The sequence below is a fragment of the Phocoena phocoena genome, chromosome 15 (genome assembly GCF_963924675.1).
Source record: "Phocoena phocoena chromosome 15, mPhoPho1.1, whole genome shotgun sequence".
Taxonomy (NCBI): Eukaryota; Metazoa; Chordata; class Mammalia; order Artiodactyla; family Phocoenidae; genus Phocoena; species Phocoena phocoena.
Genome location: NC_089233.1, coordinates 9,181,875 through 9,197,896, shown reverse-complemented (window position 1 = coordinate 9,197,896; position 16,022 = coordinate 9,181,875). Strand labels below are relative to the sequence as shown.

General features: G+C 38.4%; 1 protein-coding gene across 1 annotated transcript in view; it reads left to right on the top strand.

Annotated features, from left to right (window-relative positions):
* The window catches only part of BAZ1B (bromodomain adjacent to zinc finger domain 1B), a 65,724-nt gene that overhangs the window by 37,785 nt on the left and 11,917 nt on the right, over positions 1-16,022 (top strand). Inside the window, exons 8-13 of the mRNA XM_065892420.1 lie at positions 2,498-2,636; positions 3,135-3,268; positions 5,339-5,444; positions 6,392-6,490; positions 8,836-9,013; positions 10,910-11,092. Of these exons, the coding sequence (XP_065748492.1) occupies positions 2,498-2,636; positions 3,135-3,268; positions 5,339-5,444; positions 6,392-6,490; positions 8,836-9,013; positions 10,910-11,092 (839 nt within the window). The remainder of the gene's footprint in view (positions 1-2,497; positions 2,637-3,134; positions 3,269-5,338; positions 5,445-6,391; positions 6,491-8,835; positions 9,014-10,909; positions 11,093-16,022) is intronic.

The following is a 16,022-nucleotide window of genomic DNA, read 5'->3' as shown; positions in this document are numbered from 1 at the left end:
GAGGATATTAATTCAGATCTTTTGCCCATTTTCAAATTGGGTTATTTGTCTTTTTTTGTTTTGTTTTGTTTTGTTTTTGTGGTACACGGGCCTCTCACTGTTGGGGCCTCTCCCGTTGCGGAGCACAGGCTCCGGACGCGCAGGCCCAGCGGCCATGGCTCACGGGCCCAGCCGCTCCGCAGCATGTGGGATATTCCCGGACTGGGGCACGAGCCCGCGTCCCCTGCATTGGCAGGCAGATTCTTAACCACTGCGCCACCAGGGAAGCCCCTTTCTTTTTATTATTGAATTACAAGGGGTCTTTAAATAGTCTAGATACAAATCCCTTAAGGTACATGATCCAAAAACATTTTCGCCCATTTTGTGTGTTTGTTGTCTTTTTACTTTTTCTTTCTTTTTGCGGTATGCGGGCCTCTCACTGTTGTGGCCTCTCCCGTTGTGGAGCACAGGCTACGGACGCGCAGGCTCAGCGGCCATGGCTCATGGGTCTAGCCGCTCCGCGGCATGTGGGACCTTCCCGGACCGGGGCACAAACCCATGTCCCCTACATTGGCAGGCAGACTCTCAACAACTGCACCACCAGGGAAGCCCCTTTTTACTTTCTTGATGGTGTCCATTGAAGCACAAATTTTAAAAATTTTGATGACATCCAATTTATTATTATTTTTTTCTTTGGTTGGTTGTGGTTTTGGTGTCAAATCCAAGAATCTGCTGCCAAATCCAAGGTCATGAAGATTTACTCCTGTGTATTCTTCTAAAAGTCTTAAGAGTTTTAGCTCTTACATTTAGGTCTTTGATTCATTTTGAGTTAATTTGACTATAGACACATCAACTTACTTCTGGCTATGTGTGTCTTTACACCAATACCACAGTGTCTTGAATAGAATTGAGAAGCCAGAAATAAGTTGATTATTGATGTAGAGAAACAAGAAACAGAATATTATAAATATATAATATAATTATATATATATTTAAATTTTATTTATTTATTTGGCTGCGTCGGGTCTTAGTTGTGGTACGTGGGATCTTCATTGTGTCGCTCTGGCTTCTCTAGTAGTGGCACTCGGGCTTCTCTCTAATTGTGGCACATGGGCTCTAGAGCGCATGGGCTCAGTAGTTGCGGCACGCTGGCCTAGTCGCCCTGTGGCATGTGGGATCTTAGTTCCCCAACCAGGGATTGAACCCGCGTCTCCTGCATTGGAAGGTGAATTCTTAACCACTGGACCACCAGGGAAGTCCCTGTAATGTAATTACAAAATATGTAATAAATATCAATACTCTGCCAAGGATAGTATTTGAATTAGAGTTCAGGTCTTTTGATGTCTAGCTCAGTGCTGTAACCTCTGGAACTAAATTTGGTCCTTTTTTTTTTGATGACTTTCCCTAGATTGTTTTTTGTTTGTTTGTACCTGCAAGAGAAGGAGCTTTTCCTTTATTGTGTTTTGGCCATTACTCTTTTTTGTCATTGACCTTTGTACTGATTTCTACTGTAATCATTGTTTCAAACGTACAACTCTATTCAGGCTAGAAAACCATTTATTAAAAGTAACAAATACCATACCGTTCTGTTTTGGTTTTTGTCCGCACTGTGCAGCTTGCGAGATCGTAGTTACTTGACCAGGGATTGAACCTGGGCCCACAGCAGTGAAAGCACTGAGTCCTAACCACTGAACTGTCAGGGAATTCCCCCATATTGGTTTTAAATAGATGAAATTTGACTTAAATTTTTAAGTAACATCTTTAGACTGATGCATTTTCCAGATTCTCGCTACATTGTGGATGTTGTCATCAGTAGAGTACCAGCAGTAAAATTGCTGGCATTGTAAATAGCAGTGCCCTTTACTTACAGTATCAAAATTTGTGACAGTTGTGGAAAAACTTAAAGATTCCTGGGTGTCTTTCATTATTGAGTGAAATTTCTATCTGGGTAGAATAAACTTATTAAATGAATGATCAGAAATAGATTAAAACTTTTTTTTCATCATTAGCAGTAGCAACTTGCTGAATAACTCAAAGAATAGTATTAAAGAGGCAATAATTACTATTATCTGCTGATGCTTCCGTGCCCTTGCTTTCTCACTCCTTTTTCTAAATTCCTCAGGACTGAAATATGTTTTATTTTGAAATAGCTATTTTGGTTTTATTCATCCTGATCATTTTGAGGATCCCGTGGCTGGTCCTGTCAGAAAATGTTTCAGTTTAAGGACTATTTTAACTTTACATTTAAAATTAATTTATTATAAAACTAATAAGTTAAATTTTGGAGAGAAAAGATTTTGCACTGAGTTGATGGCTGAGACATCACCAAAATTCAAAGAACATAGAAGGATCAGATAGAAATTGCTGCCTTACACATTATTTCTTATAACAGTTTAGAATTAGGAGAAGGAAACTAAGATTTCTACTTAATACCAGGCACGTTTCACTCCATATCTTATTTAAATTTGTAAGAGTAAAATTTACTAGGAAAAAGCTTGATTCATTTTATCTTTAACAGTGAAACTAGAACGTGAAGCTGAAGAAGAACGAATACGAAAGCACAAAGCAGCTGCTGAGAAGGCTTTCCAGGAAGGAATTGCCAAAGCAAAACTAGTCATGCGTAGGACTCCAATTGGTACAGATAGAAACCATAATAGGTGAGTTATTAAACTTAATTTTTATCATCTTTTAGGGCTGCTATATTGTTGCTAGTTTGTACTAAGACTAGACAAGCTTCCCTGTTCGTGGATATTGGAAACAGAATTGCTCATCACACATTTATTTGAATATTTACTGTGCCAAATGCTAGGGTTATGAAGTTAAAGACATGACCCTGTCCTCAAAGATACCACAGATATGAAGCTTAAATTATGGTGATAGGAGAAATGTAATCCTAATAGAAGTCTTTAAAAATGGTAAGATATTTTAAATGCATACATTGTGTGGAACCTAAAGTAGTGAAATATTAGAAGTTATAAAAATTACAGATATTAAGTGAATCTCAAATTCCCAAAATTTTAGTATTCTGTGCTTTACTTTAGGATTTGTATCTGCTGAATGTTCAGTGATATTCTGTAATCATCTTCCTCAAAAATGAAGTCATTCTGTGCTCATGATCTTTCACTAACACATTAATATGTGGTTGTGATTTGTAGATACTGGCTCTTCTCAGATGAAGTTCCAGGTTTGTTCATTGAGAAAGGCTGGGTACATGACAGCATTGACTACCGATTCAGCCATCACCGAAAAGACCATGCAGACTCTCCTGATGAGGATTACTGTCCCCGTAGTATGTATATCTATTAGTTAGTTTACCCTGCTCAAGTAGGGTCAATATTAAGACTGTCTTTCCTCTGTCACTTTTTTCACTTTCTAAATTTCTCTATTGCCTTCTTAGGTAGATTTATTTGAGTGAGGTGGGAAGATGTGACATGCATAGCAGAAGGAAGGAAACTTAACGTTTGATTATCAGCTTTGTTCCAGGCATAGCGTGAAAAGATAAAGAACTTGAATATTAGGATGTTTGGGTATTAGATTTATACAAGTAGTTTTCAAACTTTGTTCCTTTGAAGTCTCTTTGTAGGTACTTCAAAGGCTGGAATTGAGGTAAGGGGCCAAGAAAGTGGTTATGTGTTTTTTTCCTCCACTTTAAAAATTCATTTATTTAATATTTATGGAGCATCTCTTATTTGCCAACCAATTTTTCATGTGCTGTGATACAAGATGGCAAACAAGACATAAAAGGTTCTGAATGTCAATTAACTAAAATTCTAGTGAGGAGAAACACAGCAAATATGTAACTAGAAATAAGTGACTGAGAAGGGTCATAAGGGGCACTGATAATGTTCTTCTTCTTGACTTGGGTTCTGGTTACATGAGTATGTTCAGTTTGTAAAATAGAAAAGTGTACTTTTCTAAATATAGATATTTGTGTGTATATATTCTTTCTTGACCTATACATAGATGTGCGTGTGTGTATGTGAGTGTGTGTGTGTGTGTGTGTGTGTGTGTATATATGTATATATTTCTTTTTTTCCCCCCCAAGAAAAAATTTTAATTTAAAAATACCAGATGGTTAGGTTAGATCAAGTTTTCTCAGCCTCACTCTTGTTGACATTTTGGGCCAGATAATTCTTTGTAGTGGGGGGTTGTCCTATGTGTTGTAAGTTATTTAGCATCCCTGGCCTCTACCCGCTGGATGCCATTAGTGACAACCAGATGTCACCAGATATTGCCAAATGTTCTCTAGGAGGCAGCATGGCTTTCTGTTGCGAACCATTGCGTTAGATTATACATAAGCTTCTTTCCAGCTGTACTTTATATAACCTAATGAAAATTGCTTCTCAAAAAGTAGTTTTCTTTCATTTTAGAGAAACTCATAACCCAAACTTTTAAACTCACAGAATCATTAAATAAGGAAATTAGTATATAGCCCAAAACTTCAAATTTAAGGCATTTTCTTGTTGAATTATGTTATTTGTTAGATTGTAGTACTTAGTAGAAAAGTCTAGTTTTGGTAGACTTTGTAAATAACCAGGTGAGGGCAGTAAATACGAAGTTAGGATCTTCAGACTTGAGAGAGATTCCAGTGGGATGAAGGACTGTGATTTTATGTCTCAGAAGCTTAATGGCTATTTTCAGAAATCAGGTCCACACAGTTACAGCTCTCAGGAGAAGACTGGCATCTACATCTCTTCACTTCTAGAGCATCCTGGTGGATGTTGTTCCTTCATGTTTTCTAGTTCCAGCATGGCAGAGTTTCTTCAGAATTACCTGACTGAAAAGACTAAACAAGGTTATGTGTTAGTATTGCAGGGAAGATGCTGCAGGTTAAAGGGGAGAGAAGGGGAGTAGGGGAGAGAACCAATTGTAGAATTAGGTAAGGCCTCAAATACAGGCTTAAGATCTATCTATAGTAATGTCATATATTAGTATACAGGAGATGGTTTACAAAAAAGCTAATCATATTTGACATTTGAAGCCTCCAGGGGTAAGTTTGTAGTAGTTTATATATTTCAGTTGTGTCTACTTCACCACAGATGCCTTTGTGCTAAGCATCACGTACAAGGAACAGATGATTTATTTGCTCTGAGACATTTAGTCATCTCTCTCCATTCTATTGCAATAACTTGTAATAGTCTTAAACTTTGCCTGTTCAGCTGTATAGAGAGCAACTGTCTCAGATGATGTGCTTGTATGTAAGATGTTTAAGAGAAATTAGCATCTATTATACCTGTGGATATATTTAAGAGGCAGCATATGTGTTATTGGTTGTTGAATTTGTACTGTGTACTGCTTAGGTTTGAAACTAGGAATTGAGTATGTACTATATTCAGCCTAATGTATAAATTTTTCTTAGGTAAGAAAGCAAACCTAGGCAAAAATGTAAGCATGAACACACAACATGGACCAGCTACAGAAATTGCTGTAGAGACCACTATACCCAAACAGGGACAGAATCTATGGTAATGTGAGCATTCATCTGGTTGCTCTTTCTTTTTCTTTTTCAATGTTAAGAAAATAATTTATATAGTGAAACCCAGTGAGTTAGTGATTATCTATTAAGAGCATTTTGTGTGATTTTGATTTCTTGGATCTGTAAGCTCATTGCTTTAAAGGCAGACTTGATTTTTTTATAAGAATATATCTGTTTGTTTTAAGGTTTAGAATTTTATTTTTTCCTTGTAATGTAACTTTGTATATTATATGATAGATCTTACATAGCATTGGAAATGCCTTTCAGTCTGCTTGGCAATAGAAGTATTTAGGATTTTCATCTTTATTAAAGAAAAGGAATTGTAAATATAGCCATTAATCTTCCTTTGTGTCTATCCTGCTTTTAGGCAGGGAGCTAGGTTTTGAGAGGGTCCCTTCTACTTTTGTGATTGCATTAACTGCTTTAGCTGTGATCACCTTTAGTTTAATGACCTTTTGTCTTTTATTTTTTGATATAACTTTACTCTGTGAAAGGGATATGGACAAGTGTGCCTATTTACTTTATAAAATTTGTCTCATATTACTTTTTATTTATTTATATGTTTGTTTGTTTGCTTATTTATTTATTTGGGCCTGCTCTGAGCGGTATGTGGGATCTTATCTTAGTTCCCCGACCAGGGATCGAACCCATGCCCCCTGAAGTGGAAGCCCAGAGCCTTAACCACTGGACCGCCAGGGAGGTCCCCGCATATTAAGTTTTAGTAGGAAACATTGGCTTCAGTGTCCTAAGATAAAGTTAACATTAGGTCTCATGGAAACAGTAAATTGTTCTACTTCTGAGCAAGGTTGGAATTCTGCTTTCCCAACTCCCACCACCAATCCTAGATCCCTTTCTTAATGTTTGATTCTTCCCTTTTTTTTCAGAGTTAACAGGGGTTTTTTTTGGTTTTTTGTTTTTGTTTTTTTGCCCCTACAGGTTTTTATGTGATAGTCAAAAGGAACTGGATGAGTTGCTAAACTGCCTTCACCCTCAGGGAATAAGAGAAAGTCAGCTTAAAGAGAGACTAGAGAAGAGGTAAGGGTTTTCATCTTGCTCCTCATATCTCCTCTTCAGCATTAGATATTATACATACCTTAGGGGTTTTTTTGTTGTTGTTGTTTATCCATAAAAGCTTAAGTAAAAATTTTAAAAGTCTGTAACTCTTTTATGTTCTTGTTGTTTGGTATTTTCTTTTAAAATATTTATTTATTTTGGCTCCGCGGGGTCTTAGTTGCAGCACGTGGGATCTTCGCTGTGGCTTGTTTAGTTGTGGTATGCAGGATCTTTAGTTGTGTCATGCAGGCTTCTTAGAACTAAGTGGCATGCGTGTAGGATCTAGTTCCCCGACGAGGGATCGAACCTGGACCCCCTGCATTGGGAGCATGGAGTCTTACCCACTGGACCACCAGGGAAGTCCCATTGTTTGATATTTTCTGGACACCTCATGCTTGTTTGGAAAAGTATGCTTTTAAACGATGTATATACAAGACAGCAGGATTATTCATTGACTAACACGCCATACACCAGACTGAGAGCCTGATTGTAGTTAGGCAGCCTTGTAAGTGCAGTTCCACATTGGTTGGTATTCAGAAGTATTCTGTCGGTATCCAGAGTAGCACCAAAAATGAAAACAACCTAAATATTCATCAGCTGATGAATGGATAAACAAAATGTGGTATATCCATAAATTCAGCCATAAAAAGGAACAAAGTAATGAAATATCCTAGAAAGTGGGCAAACATTTTGCTGAGTCAAAGAAGCCAGACATAGAAAGGCCACATATTGTGTGATTTCATTTATATGAGACATCCACAATAGGCAAATTTTTTTTTTTTTTTTTTGGCCGTACGGCGGGCCTCTCACTGTTGTGGTGTCTCCCGTTGCGGAGCACAGGCTCCGGACACGCAGGCCCAGCGGCCATGGCCCACGGGCCCAGCCGCTCCGCGACATGTGGGCTCCTCCCAGACCAGGGCACGAACCCGCGTCCCCCACATTGGCAGGCAGACCCTCAACCACTGTGCCACCAGGGAAGCCCCACAGTAGGCAAATTTATAGTCAGAAAATAGATTAGTGGTTGCCAGGGGATGAGGGACGGGGAGAATTGAGAGTGACTGCTAACCCTTATGGGATTTCTTTATGGAGTGATGAAAATGTTTTGGAATTAGGTAGTTTTGATGCTTCTAAAGTGTGAAAACCACTGAACGTATAGGCTTTAAAATGGTGAGTTTAATGTTATGTGAATTATATCTCCAAGAGAAACCACACACAAAAAAACCTGCCTACAAAATTAGCATCAATATCAGTGCCGTCTAGATTTGCTAGTGTCCCTCCTGTTCTAGCAGTTGTTTCTATCAAAACTGGGATAGGTTTTGCCTTAAGGCCACCTTTAATATCTGCATGCTTTCATGCTGGAATTTAGGTTTAATTGAGGAGAGAAGGAAAATACTGTTCAGTACATACTCTGCAATTTTGAGACACTTTTGAGAGTGATAATGGGTACATCATTGGTTTTGGTCCACTGCTTAATGTATAAATGAATTAAAATTGTATTCAGAATCGTCCTGTCTTGATAACACTTAGATCAAAGAAGAAAATAAAGGGGAAATTATGTGGTAGAAGGCAGTGAAAGCAGAATCCTTTATAAGAACACCAGTGAGACACAATGTATAGTCAGAGGAAAATAATATTAAAACTCCTTATTATTAAGCATGAAAAGGGAACTTAGTACTCAACTTCGATGACCTTGAACATTAGTTTTTGGTGTAAGAAGCCAACAGTGAAGCTTATGGCGAATCCAGGGTAGAGAGTCTTACTAGAGTCTTTATTACTGTGACCTCAAAAGGTTAATCTTCAGTGTGAAAGTGAACTCTGAAGGTCCTTGTGTAGGTTTTCAGCTCAAATTCATGTTTCTTCTGTGTTGTGAAGAATCCAGGCAGACGATTTAAAGTTTGTCTCCGGTTGGTAGCAATTTCTGGCAACTAACATAAGCAGATGCACACTCTCCCTGGAGGAGCATAACTTCAAACCAGGCCTCAAAGAATTTCCACAGATAAAATATCAAGAAACTCTTGGTAAAAAAAAAAACAATAAGCACCCCAAAAAAACCACACAAACCAGTTACCATGAATGAGAGCTAGGTAAAGAAACATACTTCAGATACTGGAATTACCATATACAGAACAAAATGTGTGTTTTTTAAATGAATCAAGGATAAGAGAAATTTGAAATTTGGTATGAGAAACATGAGACTATTAAACGAGAGATGAAAAGGATCTAAATAAGTCTTCTAGAAATAAAACATGTCATTCAAGTAATTGAAATGAATAGACCATTTTTTAAAATTCCTTTATTCCTCTTCCCCTTTGCCTCAACTTTTCTAGGTACCAGGACATTATTCATTCTATTCATCTGGCCCGGAAGCCAAATTTGGGTCTAAAATCCTGTGATGGCAACCAGGAGCTTTTAAACTTCCTTCGTAGTGATCTCATTGAAGTTGCAACAAGGTTACAAAAGGGAGGACTTGGTTATGTGGAAGAAACATCAGAATTTGAAGCTCGGGTAAGAATATAAGGAAAACACCCTTTGAAATGTTACTCATGGAAACTCGATTTGGAATTGTTCCCTGATATTGTTCTTGACTTTCCTAGATGACCCTGGGAATCATATTTGCATTTGTCTTGAAAGACACATGTGGAACCCTAAATTCTCTATGTACATATGATACTTTTCCTTTGTTATATTCTGCTGGTATCCAGGAAAATCTAGTATTTGGCTCAGAACCTTTGTTCAAAAAGAGCTTTTCTATTAAGTTGAATGAAAACTAGTCCTGGAGTCTTAGTCATATAACATTATTTAACCTATCCATTCCCATGTACCTGTCCATTCCCATGTGATGCCTGTGCTGTAAGGTATGAAACATTTGTGTATCTTGCTTTTGTTCATTCTCTATACTTGATCAGCTTAGTTATACTTGTGTTCGGCAGCACTCATGCTGTTAAACAGGTACATTTCAGTGAAGGCACTTTTGTACTTAAGGACCCTTAAATATTATAGCTGAAACAGTTCAAGAGACCCTGTGTTCCACATTAGATTTTAGGTAACAAAGCTGGAGAAAAGATTGGAGAACACTGTCCATGAGTTATCACTGTAAAAATTTTTTTGTTAATTTTAAATAATAAAGTCCACGTAACTCCAAACATTAATATTTGTCTTTTCAAATTGTTCATTTGCATTATAACTGTGTTAATAGTTGTGTGATTTTTATGAGCAGTTGAACCTCCCACTGCCCTCCAATTTTCCCTCATTTATAAATACTTTCCATTTCTTTTAATCTTTAATGTCACTTTGGGGTACATAATAACACATGGAGTTGATATCGTAAATCTTTTACTGCCAGACTTTTGTATTTCTATTTCTTTGCTATTAGAATTAACAAATTATATATGCATCTTATATATGTAACTTTTTTTCATTAGTCTGGTTATGAATTCTTGGTACATTACCTGGGAAAAAGGTTTAAACATCTTATTGTTCTTAAAGATTTTTTTTTAGGAATTACTCAACCAAAAGAATTTCACCTGTTTCAAACATTACAGTTACTTTTTTGTTTATTTAGTAAATATCTATCAATAACCTACTTTGTGCCAAACCCGGGCCCACACCTTGCTAACGTTGGATTATCATCATTCTTTGTTTCTCTTTGTAGTTATAAAATGGTGGGGGGTTTTTTTGTTTTTGTTTTTGTTTGCGGTACGCGGGCCTCTCACTGTTGCGGCCTCTCCCGTTGGGGAGCACAGGCTCCGGACGCGCAGGCTCAGCGGCCATGGCTCACGGGCCCAGCTGCTCCGCGATATGTGGGATCCTCCCAGACCGGGGCACAAACCCGCTTCCCCTTCATCGGCAGGCGGACTCTCAACCACTGCACCGCCAGGGAAGCCCCTAAAATGGTATTTTTTTAATTGGCATGTGTTGTGTGACTGAGAAGGTAGTTTCAGTTCTTAAGAACATGATTTGGATCAAAGTGATTTAGTTTATGCTTCCTCATCCATAAAATAAATGTGAGGCTTAGATGAGATCAAGTATGTAAAATGTATTATCTGGCTTATAGGTTGTAAGCTGTTAGGTTGGTAAATTTTTACTTTCCTTCTCAGTTTTTCTTTGCCTTGAGACTGTCATTTGCACGTAGTAGGCACTCAGTCACTGAGTGTATGAATGAGTTCAGTAACTTCCTTTAAGTAGAGCAAGTTTCAGCCTCCCATGGATCCCTTCATCAGGGAAATCCAAGTAGTCGGCTACTTTCAAATGCATAAGCCATCCATTGAACTGAGGAACCCAGTTAAATTAATGTTATGTGACCAATTTGGGTCTAGGTTGATTTGAATTTAATCGAGGATTGTCTATTTCATCTTTCTCTTGGCCTTTTACTCAGTCTGGTTTTTAAATCTTTTTCTGTAGGTGATCTCACTAGAGAAACTGAAGGATTTTGGCGAGTGTGTGATTGCCCTTCAAGCCAGTGTCATAAAGAAATTTCTCCAAGGCTTCATGGCTCCCAAGCAAAAGAGAAGAAAACTCCAAAGTGAAGATTCAGCAAAGACTGAAGAGGTGGATGAAGAGAAAAAAATGGCAGAGGAAGCAAAGGTATTTAGCTAATGAAGATGTAGTTTTATGACTGCGTAGAAGTATGTGATCTGGTTTTAAAATTATCTAACCCTATGCTTTTTAGTTACATAAGCACTGTTCTCTAGCCAGTGTTTGATCTTTATCGCTTTCTCCAAATGTTGTAGTTTTCAAACTGGTCTGTGGAGCACAGCCCTGCCTGTAAAGCTGGATAGTGTGTTAGAGTCCCCCCTCCCACTTTACCAGAGCTAATTCCTTTTTTTAAAAGGTGGTGGTTTTTAAACTTTTAAGAATTGTAAAATATACATAATGAACAACTTAGCCACTTTTACATGTGTGGTTCTGTGTCATTAAGTACATTCACGTTGTTCTGTAACTATTACTACCATCCATCTCCAGAATTTTTTTATCTTCCCAAAGCAAAACTATGCCCTTTAAACACTAAACTACCCATTTCACCCTCCTGCCCAATCCCTGGCAACCATCATTTTCTTTCTTTGTCTATGAATTTGACTACTCTAGGTACCTCATATAAAGTGGAATCATACTGTATTTGTCCTTTTGTGACTGGTTTATTTAACTTCCTCAAAGTTATCTACATTGTAGCATATGCCAGAATTTCCTTCCTTTTTAAGACTGAATAATATTCCATTGTGTGTATAGGCCATATTTTGTTTATTGGTCCATCGGTGGACACTTGGGTCACTTCCACCTTTTTTTTAATTTTTATTTTATTTATTTATTTATTTATTTTTGGCTGCATTGGGTCTTTGTTGCTGCGCGTGGGTTTTCTCTAGTTGCAGCGAGCGGGGGCTACTCTTCGTTGCGGTGCGCGGGCTTCTTATGGTGGCTTCTCTTGTTGCAGAGCACGGGCTCCAGGCACGCAGGCTTCAGTAGTTATGGCATGCAGGCTCAGTAGTTGTGGCTCTTGGGCTCTAGAGCACAGGCTCAGTAGTTGTGGCTCACAGGCTTAGTTGCCCCGCGGCACATGAGATCTTCCTGGACCAGGGATTGAACCCATGTCCCCTGCATTGGCAGGCGGACTCTCAACCACTGTGCCACTAGGGAAGCCCTACCTTGTGGTTTTGATTTACATTTCCCTAGTAATTGGTGATGTTGAGCATCTTTTCATGTGCTTATTGGCTGCTTATCTTTTGGGGGAAATGTCTTTCTGCGTCATTTGGCTATTTTTAAATTTCTTTGTGGGGGTGGGGTGGGGAGATGTGTGGGTTCCTTATATGTTCTGAATATTAATCCTTTATCAGATACATGATTTGCAAATATAATCTCCCATTTCGTGAGCTGCTTGTTCAGTTTTTTTTTTTTTTAGCCGTGCCGAGCAGCACGTGGGATTTTAGTACCCTGACCAAGGATTGAACCCCTGCCCACTGCAGTGGAAACGCGGAGTCCTAACAACTGGACTGCCAGGGAATTACCTGCTTTTTCATTCTGTTGATGGTGTCTTTTGACGCAAAAAGTTTTAAACTTCGATGAAGTTCAACTTACCTGTTTTTTCTTTTTTTGCCTCTGCTGTTGGTGTCAAATCCAATGTCATGAAGCTTTCCTCCTGTATTTTATTCTATAGGTTTTATAGTCTGAGCTTTTACATTTAGATCTTTGATCCATTTTGAGTTAATTTTTGTATATAGTATAAGGTAAGGGTCCAACTTCATTTTTTTGTATGTGTATAATCCAGTTTTCTGGGGTTTTTTATTTTAGAAGTAGCTCATTGTAAGTAAATCAAATGTGAGAGGTAGATACAATATGAGACAATTCCCATTTTAGTTTTGCCACACACAGCCCCCCCCCAAGGACATCACTCTTTAATAGTTTGATGTGTTTCTGTGTACATACAAAGATAGTTTTGTTGGATTTTTACAGAATGGAACCCTCTGCATAATATTCTGCAGTTTTTCACTCGTCAGCATATCCTAGGCATCTGTCCTCTCGCTCTGTCAGTCCGCATAGATCATCCTGGTATTATTTGGGTGTTTTTGGTTGTTGTTTGTTTTGTTTTGTTTTTTTAACATCCTAATTCCTTATTGATGAACATTATGCTGTCTCTGGTTTTTCTTTTTTAGGATAATTAGCAGCTCCATTTTTTTCTGTTTTGTGTATTAGATTTCTGCTTAAGATTACTTGTGAAGAAAAGAATTTGAAAATACTACATTAAGGGAGCTGTCCCAGCCATTATCCAGTGGAATACTTTCCCTCGTTTTTGACTTCCCTCCCTCCCTCCCTCCTTTCCTTTCTTTCACAAACATCTGGTAAAGGCTTGCCTGTGCCAGTCATTGTGCAAAAGTCTGGGGGTTTTGATCATAAGTAGAAGCCGGAAGTCCTTGCTCTCAAGGAACTCTGAATGTGAGAGATGGTTGGAGTAGAGTGACAAGTATGTTGAGAAAGAGCAGTGCTTGGCTCTCCTGTGAGGGATACCAGGGCAGCTTAGAACTTCCCAGAGAAGAGAATCTATCAGCTGGATTTTTGAAGAACAGGTAGAAATTAATTAGGTTGTGGAAGGGGGGTGGGCATAATGTTTGTTAGGTTGAGCTGAAATTGCCTTCTCATCATTGACAGCTGGTCCTTGTTTTGCCCTCTGAGTTTACACAGAATGAGTTTACTCTCTAAAGCTCCTCTGGTAGTCGTACATAGTTGTCATGTTCCCCCTGGGTTTCTTCCTGAGGCCAAGAGTGATATGTGATACAGGAAAGAACATGTTGGGTCAGAGGTGAGTAGAGAACTAAGATTCAGTTAGGTAAACGTTTAACTATTAATTCATGGCATAGACTCAGAGATTTCACACATGTAAAGTCTTTATTGAATTTGTTACAATATTGCTACTGTTTTATGATTTGGATTTTTGGCCGGGGAGATATGTGGGATCTTAGCTCCCCAGCCAGGGATGGAACCCAGGCTCCCTGCATTGGAAGGCGAAGTCTTAACCACTGAATCGCGAGGGAAGTCCTAGTATTTTTCTTGATGTGATCTTTCCTTGCCATTTCTTGACTCAATAACATTTTTCTTCTCATTGGGAACTAGTAGCTGTAGAGTTCTCATTTAAGTTCTTTTTTAGTATTTAACCCCATAGCGAAGTAACCTCTTTTTAGCTTGTCATATGAGACGATTCTTAGATTGATTGGGGAGGAAAATATGAGCACTTTGCAGATTTAACCTTGAGGCCCAGACACACAGTACACAAATGGAAAACATGGAAGAGTTTCTTGGAAAATCAATTAGGCTGCCTACTAAGTAGTTCAGCAATGTTCTCCATTAAAATGGCATCATGCCCTGCAGTTCCCCACCGAAGGTCAGCCTTGCCACAGCTCTGAAATTTTCCACTGTCCTTTGCTTTGAAGGTTTCCACTTAGCATGGGCCAGGGTTTTTTCAGTTGGCACTAGGTTGTTGCATGAGCTAATATCAGTCCCTAATCTGTGCTTCAGTTTCCTTATTTGAAAAAGTAGATTATCTCTCAAATCCCTTTTTGTAATAGTCAATTATTTCAAATATTTAATTTTTTTTTCATTTTCTTGCATTAAATGGGAAAGACGTATAATTTGGCCAAATCCTGGGTTCTGTTAGACTCTCTTTTTGCTTTGGATGCATTTGTCCCTGATTATCTGTTTTTCCATTTTAAACGTTCTTTTATGGAAGAATATGGTCTGAAGCCTCATTATATTCTTGCCAAGATATATTGCCTTTTTACTGTTAGGTAAAGGGATTAATGGTGACTTGCACATAAGGTGGCTTCCCCTTGATTTTGTTATACGCACTTCTACCACTTCTAACTAGGTCCCAACTTCATTTAAATATGCTAAAGAATTTGACTTTTTCATCAGCTTTGTGTGTCCAGCTTCCCAGCAGTACTGCAAAACAATATTTACTTGATGCTACCGTGTTGTATGTCAAAACTTTATCTTGCTGCTGTTCCTGTGTTTTTAAAAAGTCTTCGATATGGTGGGGGTTTTTTGTTTTGTTTTTAATGTTCTGGACTGGAATTTTGTGCAGTGGGAGGCTACTTAAGATGTTCTTTAAAATCTGAGTGCCTATTGTTTTCGCCCTCGAAATTAGAGGCTAGCTGGAGACGAGGCTGGTCTAGATGGATAACTCAGTGGATAAAACAGGATCTAATGTATAATGCCAGGAGCGTTGGATTGGGGATTGGGAGACCTGGCCCTAAATTGCTGTGAGACCTTGGGCAAACTTTCTTTTCACGAAAAATAATAAATGAACATTACACACATGTGCACAGACATTCATAGCAGTGTTTGTTATTCAGCATAGTCAAAAAGCAGAAACAGTCCAAATGTCTGCCAACTAATGAATGGATAAACAAAATGGACGTATTACTCAGCAGTTAAAATGGAGTGAACTGCTGTTACATGCTGGGATGTGGATGAAGCTAGAAAACATTATGCTCAGTAAAAGAAGCCAGTCACAAAAGGCCACATGTTATATGAAATGTCAGAATAAGTAAATCTATAAAGCAAAAGAAGATTGTGGTTGCCTAGGGCCGGGGAAGTGGTGGGTTAGGGTAGGGAATGGGGAATGACAAGGTTTCTTTTTTGGGTGATGAAAGTGTTCTAAAATTAAGATTATGTTGATAGTTGTACAACTCTGCAAATATATGAAAAGGCATTGACTGTACACTTTACAGGGGGAACTTGTTATCGACAGTATATAAATTATATCAGTAAATCTGTTTTTAAAATGAGGCTAAATAAGCTTATTCTCAAGATCTCTTCCAGTTTTTTATATATATATATATATATATATATATAAATTTATTTTATTTATTTTTGGCTGTGTTGGGTCTTTGTTGCTGAGCGCGGACTTTCTCTAGTTGCGGCGAGCGGGGCCTACTCTTCATTGTGGTGCGCGGGCTTCTCACTGCGGTGGCTTCTCTTGTTGTGGAGCATGGGCTCTGGGCGCACGGGCTTCAGTAGTTGTGGCTCA